Source organism: Arachis hypogaea, chromosome 13 (genome assembly GCF_003086295.3).
Source record: "Arachis hypogaea cultivar Tifrunner chromosome 13, arahy.Tifrunner.gnm2.J5K5, whole genome shotgun sequence".
Classification (NCBI taxonomy): domain Eukaryota; kingdom Viridiplantae; phylum Streptophyta; class Magnoliopsida; order Fabales; family Fabaceae; genus Arachis; species Arachis hypogaea.
The window spans coordinates 37,833,099-37,845,874 of NC_092048.1; the positions used below are offsets into that span (position 1 = coordinate 37,833,099).

Sequence of the window (12,776 nt, forward strand, 5' to 3'; positions counted from 1 at the left end):
CCATTTTAGATTCTAAATAATATTTTTTAAAAAAAAGTAATATTGGAATTAACTTGAAAACTTATTCTCACTACTTTTTTATTCTAGAAATAGTGTTCCGACACGTATTGATTTTCAGTTGCTCTAGTTTGAATAAATGACATAAAATTCATATTAGAAAATTTTTGAAATAATTTTTTCTTGTAAGTTTTAAACGTTTAGGAATAATCTTAAATCTTATTTTAAATTAAATCGATTTTGTACTTCGCATCTTTTCTTAAATAATTGACTAAGAAATTAGCGATTAATTAGGTTAAAGAAAAATTGAATTGCTAAAGAATTGAGATTTGATTATTTATGATAAATTTACTTAATATGTATGTTATTAATATAATATAATGAAAAAAAAATAAAGTTTAAAGTAATTTCTTTTGTTATGTATTATAACATATAAAGATTTTTTTAGTTATTATAAATATTAAAGTATTTTTATATGATAATAAGTGAAAAATAAAAAAAATATTTAAAAAGAGAAAAAATGTTTAAAAATGTTTAAAAATTTAAAAATTTATTTAATTGAAAAGTAACTGTCAATAATATTTTTTTCAATTTAAAAATTGTTACTTGTTTTTGAGTTTACTAATTTAATTATTTATCTAAAATAATTATTTATTCTATTTTTTAAATAAAATTTTATAATATATAATAACTTTATATTCTTATAATGGTTAACTTTGTTCAAAAAAAATTGGAGGAGTCAAGGCCTATGCTTGCTCCCTTGGATCCGTCCCTGGTCCCAGGCCATGTCGCGTTCAATCGGTTGATGGCTATGCTTTAAAAGCGTGTCTGTTTTTCTCTATGGCTATACTTTTTAAGTGTAGCAAAAAAAAAGCATGGCCAAATTTTTAATCAGTTGCTACCCTCATAAAAACGTAGCTATTGACCCTTTTTGCCACGCTTTTGAAACATAGAAAAAAAAAAACTATGGCTAAATCTCTCTTCAATCGCCATCCTCATAAAAGTGTGGTCATTGACTACTTTTGACCACGCTTTAGCGTGGCAAAAAAAATGGCCATAGACCTTTTTTCTTGTTGTGTATACCCACGTCATGTGTATCCACACACGCCATAATCTCCTAGTAATTCGATAATATGATTAAAAAATGATAGAATTGCGAGAAAAATTGAAGAAATGGATGTAACAAGGATTCAAATGGCATTGTAAATGAAATACATATATATATAGGCCTCATCTACTCTTATCTCGTTTACACTGTAAACGAAATAAGAGTGCGCATATCTCGTTTACAGTCGTTTACACTGTAAACAAGATAAAGCTATTACACACCACGTGTATAAACGTGATATGACCACATCTTTTTGTGTTTTATCTTATTTACGTACATTCTTATTTCGTTTACACTATAAACAAAATAAAATATACAATACATTTTTATAAAAATGCTATAAATTATATATTTTAATAAATAAAATATTTATTTTATTTATTTAAAAAATCATTGTCTCTTTTTTATTTTTCTCTTTCCAAAAATTTATTTCTGCAAGTTCAACCAAGTCACCGGTAGTGAAAGCTGTTGCTACCATCCGTAATCTCCTCTTCTTGCTTCTCTTTTCTTTTTCTTTTTTTCTTCTGCACCTTTTTTTTTCATATGATTCTGGTTATGCTTCTTTTCTCCTCTTTTATTTTTTTATTTCCTTTCTTTTTTTTTTCTTCTCTTTCTCTTTCTCTTTCTCTTTCCACCATCCTCTACTCGTTTATGTTGCAATTTTTATTTGATATTTAGATATCTAGATTTTAATAACCATTTAGTGGTTAGTTTCTTTTCTTTTATAATGTAATTGTCTATTTTTTATAGATATTTTGGGTTTGGTTATGCAAATTCTTCAAATTTAAGAGAAAGACATCAAGAAAAAAGTTTTTTATTCATAAATATTTTTACAGACTAAAAGTGTTTAGATTAATTCTTCAAAAAAAAATATCTCATTATGTTACAATATATTTATATAAATTAATAAAAAAAAGACAATTTTGTCTTTATTTTTCTTATTAAGATTCTTAATAATTGAATATTGTGCCTCTTTTCAATTTATAGTTTAACACAATAGATATTTATTTTTTTTTGTCTTCCATAATATTCTTCAACTCGACAGGTCAAAGATTAATCCGTTGCGAATCGAAACTCTATTTAAAAGTTTATCGTCGGCGAATGGGGTATTGCATGCACAAGACGGAATTCGAACCTCCAACACTTACTTAAACGCGTTAGTGAACTAACCACTAAATCAACCTAATTTCGTTCGGTAAATATTCATCTTTTTAAATTGTAAAACTAATATTTTTACTATATCTGTTAGTATCGTTTGTCAATTTTTATAAATAAAAGTTAGTTTTTATAAAAAAATTCTAACAATAAAATAAATAAATAAATAAAAATATTAAAAAATGATTAAAATTTATTATTAATAAATTATTAAACTAAAAAAATTAAATTTTATAGCCAAAAGTAAGATAAAAAAGTTGACATATTTTTGTAATAATTTTTAAAATTATTTATTTTAGTAAATAAAATATTTATTTAATTTATTAAAATAAAAAATCCCCAAAAGTGATGACAAAAATCAGTAAAATTTTGTTTATCCTTGGACCTTTTCTCGTAAATAAATAGCTTGAGAGGAAGGAAGAGTACTACACTGGTCTAGAGCGGAAAGCAAGTGGAGGAAGCTTACGGCTACGGCGGGAAATAAACAAAAGGAAAAGCAAATAAAACCCACCAAACCAAAAAAACTCTCTCTCTCTCTCTCTCTCTCGGCCTAAAGCACCAACCCGATCTCATTCCGTTATTATTTTTTTCTTTTTTCGTTTATTTGTGTTTTTCTCCAAAAAGAGAAAGAAACATTGAAAAGAGAAAGAGAATGAAAGCCTCCCTCCAATTGGAAACACTGATTCAACTGGTGTGTGTTGGCAGCTCGTAGATCTGCGTCGTCTTCTTCGCCATTGCTTTCAGCTCAGTTCAGGTATTCAATCGCATTTCTTCAATTATTCTTCGCATTTACGTTAAGATAAGCGATTCTCAATTTCTCATTTCTCAATTCAGCTGCTTGCATGCCTTACATTTCCATCTGAACTTGCGCATTAACAATTTTTGTTCCGAATATCTTTCATTCTTAGCGGTCTGTGAATGTTAAATTATATATTGATGCAAGATTTTGAAGACTCTGTTTGACTGTTTGTACTCTTGCAGATGCATTTTGGTTGATTCGTGTGTTCATTTCGTTGATTTTAATTTCACTTCAGTTTTCTGCATTCTCTTATTAAGATTATGAATTAGCTAGGTTCAGTCGATGATATACATTTTCTTTGATTTCCTGGATAGAAATGCTGAATCCACATGAATGAATGATCGATATGGTTTTGATGTTTCTTCGCCGAGAAAATTAGGAAAGGAAGGAAAGCAAAGTTTAGACGCTTACTTCGAGGTAAAGGAAAACGAATCACTCCACTACACTCAACTATTTCAAATATAATTGAAAAATGCTCTTGGACTGAAATTAAAATTCATCAAATGTGTGTTTTTTTAACAGATAAACGACAATTTTTCACTTCTTTTGTAACCAAAATTCTCTGGTTATTTATTTAATAGAAATATTTTAACTAAATCATTTATTTTTTAAAAATATTCTGGCTGACTACTCGCGTGATAAATGACGTAATAATCTTGTTAATAAGCTTTTTTTTTTTTCTTGGTTCCTTTTTTCTCCCGTGTAGAAAGTAGAAAGTAGAAACTATCGGGTTTGAGTTTTCTGAGTTCTGACCACTAACGCATTCCTTAGAACAGCCCTTCAAGTTGTGCAATGCTATTGCTTGTACCATATTCTGTTCATATAAACAGAACTTGGAAAGAGCATAAAATTCGTACTCCTAAGAATTATTTAATTTCTATATTTTTATATATAATAATATGAATTTAATTTTAATACACGCTTAATTTTACATGTACCTTTAATTACGGAATACCACATACCTTTCACATTAAACTCTATATATCATAAAAAGATTAGATAGATTTGATTTGTAAAACAGTGATAATAATAAGGAATAAATACATACATTTAATAACTGCTCACCCTGATTTATCGCTGACGATGCTTTTCCACGTTATATATTTACCATGTAATAGTTTTCGGTTTATCTTTCTTTGATTAATTTAAGAGTAATTATTTAAATTAGCCTTAAAAAATTTTAAAAATAGATATTTTAGTCTTTAAAAAAAATTAATATATAAATTAATTTTTAAAATTTTACTCAAAAAGATAAATCAGTTTTTAATTTATTTTTTAATAGAGTAATTATCTAACTCAGTTCTCAAAAAATTTTAAAAACATACATTTTTGTCCTAAAAAAAATTAATATACAAATTAATTTTTAATATTTTTTCTATCAAACATAACAGTTCTCCATAGATTTTATTTTTATTATATGTTAACCTTTATTATTATTAACTTTGCTTTGTATATGTAGACAATGATGCTAGTATATTAATACACTCTTTTTGTTAGAAACAAATAAGATGAATAATAATGCTTTAAAACCCAAATTAAAACATTCTCTTTTAATACAAACATATTTTTAAAAGAAAAAATTTAGGGGTCAGCACTTTTATTAAAATCTGACAAGCATTTAACCAGCAAAAAAAAAGTGAATAACTCCACACCATTAGATAAAATCTCATACCATTAAAAATATTAATGATGGCTAATTGATGCCTACAAAATACAAAATTTGCTGGCTCTTTAGCACTCCTCTTTTTAAAATAAAACATCTTTTGATTATATTAAATACAAAAATATCAAATAATTTTAACCTTAAATTTCTTATAGAATAATCTCTAATTATTATTATTATTATTATTATTATTATTATTATTGAGTGATTATATATATATATATATATATATATATATATATATATATATATTATAAATACATATATAAGAATCTAATGAATAAATTTATTATTATTTTGTTCAAAAATATAAAAAATATTATTGTGTAATTAATAATAATAATAATAATAATTTTATTTTACTTTTTTTTGGCTGGAGAATTATTATGTCTGACGGAAAAAAAATGTTGGGAATTGATCTGTTTATTAATTTTTTTTGAGACTAAAATGTTCACTTTTAAAATTTTTTGGGACTGATTTGGGTAATTATTCTGCAGAAAAATGAACTAGGAATTAATTTGTCTGCCAGAGAAAAATCTTAAGGATTGATCTGTGTATTAGTTTTTTTTTAGGGACTAAAATATTTACTTTTAAAATTTTGGAGACTGATTTAGATAATTACACATTAATTTAAGTTTGATCTTATCAAAATTTAATTTGTAGATATGGTTAATTTATAAAAAATTTATATAAATATTTAATCATTTATTATCACGTCAAAAAGATATTTTACTTAATTTTTTATTATTTAGATCAGTTCGTTTTATAGGTAATGTTTTACCATTGTATAGAAATGGGTGGGGGTGGAAGTATGAAGTCACTGCCGTTTATTTGAGGCTTTATTTATGGGTTCTTATTGTTAGAAACTTTTTTTTTTCTTAAATATATATTAAATGTATTAGAAATTTATTTTGTAGTTTTTTCAGTAAAATTTTTTAATTGATAAACTCAGTATTCAAAAGATAGGACATGTCTATTTGTATAAATTTCTAAAATAATGTCTAATATCATTTAGTATTAAAAAAAAAGTTTAAAGAGATGAATTTTTTCCGCGTGAATAGAATCAGTTTATTCTGATTTTAGCTAATCACTGTTTTTTTTTGGTGACAGCTAATCACTGTTTTAAAGTCAGTTGTTAAGAAATTAAAAATATGTTTTTTAGAAAAAAGGAACTTTTAAAGTGTTTATCAGTACATTTTCTTCTCTTCTTTCTTTCTTTTTTTTTTTTTTTTTTTTTTTTTAACTTGATACAACATATCATATTTCTTTATCTAATGTCCTACTATGCCTGTTAACAAAAACTCGGGTAAATTATTGTTATACTTTCTAAGGCAAATAGTAGGTCATCTTATTAAGTGGAAGCGTGGTAGTAAGAATTAAATTATCTTTCAGAAGTACTTCCTACCAAAACCCATAAATTTTATTATGTTTTTTGGGGCAAATATTAGATTATCTTGTCAAGTGGAAGCATGATTGTCCAATTGCAATTGGGTTATCATTATTTCTTAGAATAGCGAGAGAATCGCAATTGACTTCTTTATTGTTGAGCGCTAAAGAGATGCGAACTGTGCTGATTTGTACTCATTTTGCATACCCCTTCAATTGTTGGAGTCAAAATTTATTCTACGATGATTGTTAGGTAATAGTTGGCAAAAATGTGCGACGGTTAGGACAAATTAAAGTGAAATAACTATCGATACCAAATAGTGGGAAAAAACAGTGAGTAACTACTATTCTTCAGTTACGTGAGGACAAAATCCATTAGTAAAGGACAAAGAATGTTGCCCAAATCTCACCAACATTCAAACTGTAGCTGTTCTCTTTAATTTGAGGTTTAGCTAACGGTAATGAATCACTCTAACAAACACTAGTCTTTTTCTGCTTTACATTACAGGGGGGAACAGAATAGATAATCTCAATGGAATAACATATATTTCCTATACGTGCGCCATTCATGCTGTGTTGAAGTGCAGATGGAAACTGGGCAAAGCAACAATGGTAACGAGAGGTGTATCATATCCAAGGGTTCTTCATGGTTCAGCCAGTTCCGAAATGCATCCAATCCTTGGATGGCAAGATATGTTTATGCCTTGTTCTTTCTAGTGGCCAATCTGTTGGCCTGGGCTGCCCGTGATTATGGTCGTGGTGCTCTAACAGAAATGGAAAGTAAGATTGCTTAAACCCTTACATTGATGGGCTTTCACATCCTGTTGCCAATTTTAGTTTTCTGCTGCTTCTTTCATACACATGTCTATGCCATTGTATTTTTAATAAAGTATACCTATTGAATTTATTTATTTATTGGCACGGCATACCAGTCCTGTCTATGCCATTTGCATTTTATTAAAGTATATAAAATTTATCTATTTAATTAATTTATTTATTGATACTGAATACTAGACCCGATGGTTCACAATGTTTGGTTTGAAATCTGATCATGTCCCATCAAAGTATGAATTAGATGTTATGATATTCTGATATTTGCAATGAGAAGTCGAAAATGTATACACATGGTGAGCATCTTTTTTGAGGTTGTTTGATTTACAATGTGGACAAGGAAGCTTTTTATTTATAAATTTCAATCCTCCTTTTGAGTTGAACTTCAAAGGTGTTTAGCAATTCTTTAATTCAGTCAATAGAAATTGCTACAGGCACTGCCATATACACATATTGAACGACCAAGTTCATGTTCCCTCAAATTTAGAAGGTTTTTCAGTGAACGTTAAATCTAATATATTGATCCTGCAGGATTAAAAGGTTGCAATGGTGGAAAAGACTGTTTGGGTGCTGAAGGAGTTCTACGTGTGAGTTTGGGTTGCTTTGTATCCTTCGGTTATATGCATGAAACATTGTTGCTGAAGGATTAAGCAAAGCATGATAATCAGTAGTATATATTCTTTTATGCTCGAGAGAGAGAGAGAGGGGTACATGATTGCTCTTTAATGAAAGTCTACATTACATCATAGCTGAGTCATCACTTACCCGAATATTTAAGCTGAACCTTAACCTGAGATCAGATATTTTACATAATCATGTTTTTGTCAACTGCTGGCACTTCTAAACTGAACGTAACTAGAGATACATGGCACTCTGGATGGTGGTCTGTCAAGATTGTTCTCTGGATCGCCATGACTGTCATCCCATTTTTACTCCCTTCTGAATTTATTCAGATTTACGGTTAGTAAACTTTTTCTTTCAACAAGCCTTATAGTATTAATAATCCTTTCTGGTAGTATATGCTGCTAGTATAACCTTGTCATTATGTCTGACATAATTATTTTTCCGCAGGGGAGGTTGCCCATTTCGGTGCCGGGTATAGTCTTCAGATATTTTAAATGATTTTTACATGTCATTTCTTTTCAGAAACTAAACTCTGATATTTTAAAATGTTTTCTATATCTTCTTCAGGGTTTTTCTCCTAATTCAATTAGTAAGCATAATCCGGTTCATTACATGGCTCAATGAATGCTGTGAATCTGAAAAGTACGCAGCAAGATGGTAAGATCTCCTCAGTATATAAAAGAACTAATTGGAACTAACAATTTGTTTGAGATATTTATAGCTATGTAAATTTTTATAATTGATTTGTTTCATATAAAGTTTTGTTAAGCTTTGATATGATGCGAAGATGATGAATTTATTATATAATTGATATCAGGAATAATATTTTTATCATATATTTTGTAAATATGCATTGATCAATTTCCTTGCAGCCAAATCCATGTGATGTTCTTTGCAACGACCGCATATGTTATATGTTTGGTGGGAATCATTTTGATGTACATTTGGTATGCACCGAAGCCATCTTGTCTCCTTAATATTTTTTTCATTACATGGTCACTGGTACTTCTCCAGCTCATGACAAGCGTGTCTCTGCACCCAAAAGTAAGTTATATCTTTTGCCATGTCTTTGCTTGCTCAGTTCACCTTACAAAGTATTGTGATGTGGAATTTTATCTGCTGTTATTATTATTATTATTATTATTATTATTATTATTATTATTGACTTGATGTGGAATTTCTACAATAGGTGAATGCCGGCATTCTAACTCCTGGGCTGATGGGGCTTTATGTTGTCTTCCTTTGCTGGTGTGCTATTAGAAGGCAGGGCTACCAATCTTTGCCTCCATTCTGGACTTGCATTGATATTATTGTCCAACGATTGTTTAGCACTTGCATTGATATTATTGTCCAACGATTGTTTAGCACTTTATTGTATATATTATCTCCCATATGAAGTATATCTCCCATATGAAGTATGGGTGTAAAACAAACTGAAGAGACAGGCGTCTGTGTCTTGTTTTGATTTCTGTTCATTTATTGCTTTCTGCAACTCTTTGCTTCTGGCTTTTCATTTCTAGTGAATCTGAGCTTTGGTATATATTTTGTATGCAGTGAACCAACTGGGGAAAACTGCATCAGGAAGTCGGACTCTGCCACCAAAACAGACTGGCTTAGCATCATTGTAATATAGATCTCTTTGTTTAACTCAAATTTGAATTGTCATAGAACTGCTCTTTAAACTTGGTAGCTGTAAACTAACATATATATAGGTCTATTGTGTATTTGACCCTGAATCTCTGTCCTAGATAATCTGTTCATTATTAGTGTCATCATTCTGTATCCATTCAAAATATACAAGGACAAACTCATAATGGCACCCAAAAATATGACTCCATGTTTCTTGTCTATTCATGAAAATCTTTAAGCACTCTATAATAAAAATATCTTTTGATTTTGATTTTGATTCATCATATCTTGTTTATGAAACTTAGGCACTGTTAATTTATACATCTTTGAAGAAATTCATTATGTGATTATCTCAGTTACTTAACTGGTAATTGACTTTTGACGATGGCTATTGTTGGCAGAGCTTTGTTGTGGCAATACTGGCAATCGTTATTGCAACATTTTCAACAGGCATAGATTCCAAATGCTTCCAGGTTGGTTAAAAAAACTCAGTTGACTACTTGACTTTGAACTTCAGTATTAGGTTCCCCAAGACTTGTCTGAAAGATCCATGCAGTTCAGGAAGGATGATACGCCAGCAGAGGATGACGTTCCATATGGCTATGGCTTCTTCCATTTTGTTTTTGCCACAGGAGCAATGTACTTTGCTATGCTATTGATTGGATGGAATAGCCATCATTCTATGAGAAAGTATGCTCCCCAACCCTACTGTATTTGGCTCATTTCATTTTATCTGCATTTCAGTATTTCACTGAGCTTTATTTTTGTGCTTTATCCCTCAACAGAAAATTTTAGAAAAAGGGAAAACAAAGAAAATGCATTTCTAATAGTCATATACGAATCCAAATGCCCGGACCCAACAAATTTGGTTCCCATGAAGTTTCAGTTCTGTTTTACTTTATATAATTATGAATCCTAGTGCTTTATTAATAGTAGTCAGAAGTCAGTACCATCACAATCATCGTCATCATCATTATTTAGTGTTTTGCACTGATAATGGTACAAATCTCTTTCGGTGACTCAAAATTTTTGCAGAAGAAAGACATCCAACCTTTTTATTCTTCTGCAGGTGGACAATTGATGTGGGCTGGACCAGCACATGGGTCAGAATTATAAATGAGTGGTTGGCAGTGTGTGTTTATCGTAAGTATCTTTTTGGTAAACTGAAGTCCAACATGAACAGTTGAATTTTTTATATTCTGAGCATAATGAAGATACTGACATATAAAAATCAGAGAGAGAGAGTTTATTACCCTTTCTATATAACTATTAAGCAATTAAGATTTACCCTTTCGGCCTTTCTATATAACTATTAAGCAATTAAGATGCAATTAATCGAAGTTTATCTCTTTTCAGTGTGGATACTGGTGGCTCCAATCTTATGGAAGAATAGACATGCTGGTTCTACCTGAAAACTTCTCAAACATATTCTAGTTTTAGTATTTTTGTTGGGGATTAAGATCTTCAGATTGTTTCATATCTCTGCTGCACATGTAGTGAGCTTCTTCAACTCTGCAAGATATGAGAAAGCATTTCAGTTTAAACATCCTGGACCAGGACACTCTCAAGTCGAAGAAATGGTTCGCAGGGGTAGACGGAAAGAATGGTTCTGGCACAATGCACATATACCGATTGGATTTGTTCCATTTTACATGAAAATACAGAGTTTGGAAAAAAGAAAGAAACACTATTTACTTGTACATGTACCAATGAGGAAGCTTAGTTTGTACTTTAGTATCATTAATAGATGTTAATTAAAGTTTTCCATATTCATAACTTGTGTTGTTAACTATGATAAAACGAGTTTGGCGCTGATTGCACTAGGGGCATGTTCTCTATCTTTTTCGTTAAAAAAAAAAGGGGGTGCCTTTGGGTTGTTTTCTGTTGTAAACAAAGCCTGTGAACTCTAATTTATATTTATTGATGTCGCAGATAGCACTGCGTTGCCCTTGCCGAAGCTTGAGACAACTGAAGATACTGTAGCTTGCCAAAGCCTGTGTCGCAGTCGTAGTCCTCTACCGTGATGGTGGTCTCTAGTCTGTTGTCCTAGTCCCGCCAATCTATTCATGGAAGAAAAATTATGTTCAGTACTTAGTATTGTAAATGGTAAAAAACAACAATAAATAATAAACATTAATTATCTTGAAGAAACATGAATCTGAATACATCATTGCCAGTCGGATAGAAGTACGGGAACTTGTGGTAAATCCATGACACCACCAACAATATGCACCTGGTAATGTCCGTCACATCACGCTGAGCAGAGCTGCAGAATGATGGTAGGTGTGCGACAGCAATGCAGATTTCTAAGATAATTGTCTGCAACTATCAAAATTTTCAAAGTCGGCAACCATTTGATAGGGAGAAGGTTGACTGACTTGTCCGTAAACAAATACCTCCAAATTAACATCAACAAGCAACACCAGACATATTGGCGGAAAATATCTAAATCTGTCCCTCGCAGAATATGTGTGACCTTGTTTTTAAGCCAAGTTATCTTCAAGTCAAAATTCTGGCTGAAGTGGAGACCTGTCACCAACAAATTCTCAATCCACTGTCAGGTGGGGTGCTCATGGTGCTGATGGAAATCTCTAATACAACTTCCAAACGGGTCTTCATCTGTGCGCAAACTAATATGGTAAGCCACATCCTGGAATATGATGGTAATCCCATCCCACGGATAGTGAAAATTATGCGTCTCAAGCCTCTACCATTCAATAAATGCAGAGAATAAGATAATGTCAAACCTAAAATCCCTTAGTTCTACTGTGTGTTTGAACTCAACCTTCCAAATTCAATCTTCCTTAGGTGGTGGGATAGACAATAACATACCACGTGACAAGAATAACCAAGTTGTCCACAAGAATATTGTTAATTAATCTTTTCTAACTTATTGATTAACTAAAAAATTTAATGTAATTAAATATTATAATTAAATAAATAAAAAAATTAATTAAAAACCCTCAATTTTACATAGGTACGCATAAAACGACATTATTTAGTAATAGCCTAATATAATTAATTTTTCAATAAAAAAGATAACTTCATGTATAATTAATCATCTTCTAAATGTTTACTTCTAACTACTTCTCTTTCAACAAATTGAATCCAATTAAATAAACATGTGTTGATAATTAAATCAACTTATAAAATCATTCACCGCTATTATATACAAAAGTTCAATCAAAACTTGTCAAAAATTGAAGGAAGTAATATTTGCAATGACTATGGGAAGCAACTAGAAAAGTTACAAAAGATCATGGTCAAATGTTCAAAAATTTACAGCCGGATAACTTTATGACATCAACATGTAACACTTGTGACAAATTGAGTTTCTTCTACAACTTTTCAATAAGTTACCGCCTTATATCCAAGCTTAACCATAAGCTTAGTTACAAGTTGTTTTGTTTAAACCGCCAAATATAACTATAAATAGGTGGTGCATCTCTTGTATTTTATCTCTCCATATATGAAAAAAGAATGTTTAGTATGTGTTTTGTTAAATTCTCTTCTTGTTAATATGAGTGTTGGTGAATTTGAATATGAAAAATATGATAGTGTTACTTATGTGAGTGAGTGATATT

The 12,776-nt window shown here is 30.1% G+C and overlaps 1 protein-coding gene and 1 long non-coding RNA gene across 3 annotated transcripts; one reads left to right on the forward strand and one right to left on the reverse strand.

Annotated features, from left to right (window-relative positions):
* Positions 1 to 2,736: 2,736 nt before the first annotated feature.
* LOC112738126 (uncharacterized) lies at positions 2,737 to 10,968 on the forward strand. Of its 2 annotated transcripts, XM_025788423.3 has the most exons (14): positions 2,737 to 3,014; positions 3,374 to 3,476; positions 6,617 to 6,888; positions 7,471 to 7,544; positions 7,740 to 7,899; positions 8,011 to 8,035; positions 8,131 to 8,220; positions 8,436 to 8,607; positions 8,753 to 8,826; positions 9,118 to 9,187; positions 9,594 to 9,665; positions 9,749 to 9,882; positions 10,262 to 10,335; positions 10,549 to 10,968. In XM_025788423.3, exons 3-14 carry the CDS (start codon positions 6,696 to 6,698, stop codon positions 10,602 to 10,604), a joined length of 1,194 nt encoding a protein of 397 aa, XP_025644208.1. In that variant the 5' UTR covers positions 2,737 to 3,014; positions 3,374 to 3,476; positions 6,617 to 6,695; the 3' UTR covers positions 10,605 to 10,968. The 2 variants fall into 2 exon arrangements, with proteins under 2 accessions (XP_025644208.1, XP_025644209.1); XM_025788424.3 differs by lacking the exon at positions 3,374 to 3,476 and having other exon boundaries at positions 2,887 to 3,014.
* Positions 10,895 to 12,017, reverse strand: LOC112738127 (uncharacterized). The gene is made up of 2 exons (XR_003169264.3): positions 11,359 to 12,017; positions 10,895 to 11,252 (listed from the first exon to the last, which is right to left on the reverse strand). It is a non-coding gene; the product is annotated as an uncharacterized lncRNA (long non-coding RNA).
* Between the last annotated feature and the right edge of the window lie 759 nt (positions 12,018 to 12,776).

What these genes read in the sequence shown, in the direction of transcription:
- LOC112738126 (XM_025788423.3), top strand. Translation starts at nt 6,696, where the DNA reads ATGGAAACTGGGCAAAGCAACAATGGTAACGAGAGGTGTATCATATCC. An exon ending in GTGTGAGTTTGGGTTGCTTT is followed by an intron (nt 7,545 to 7,739) that starts GTATCCTTCGGT and finishes ACCTGAGATCAG; the next exon opens with ATATTTTACATAATCATGTT. An exon ending in TGCTGGTGTGCTATTAGAAG is followed by an intron (nt 8,827 to 9,117) that starts GCAGGGCTACCA and finishes TTTTGTATGCAG; the next exon opens with TGAACCAACTGGGGAAAACT.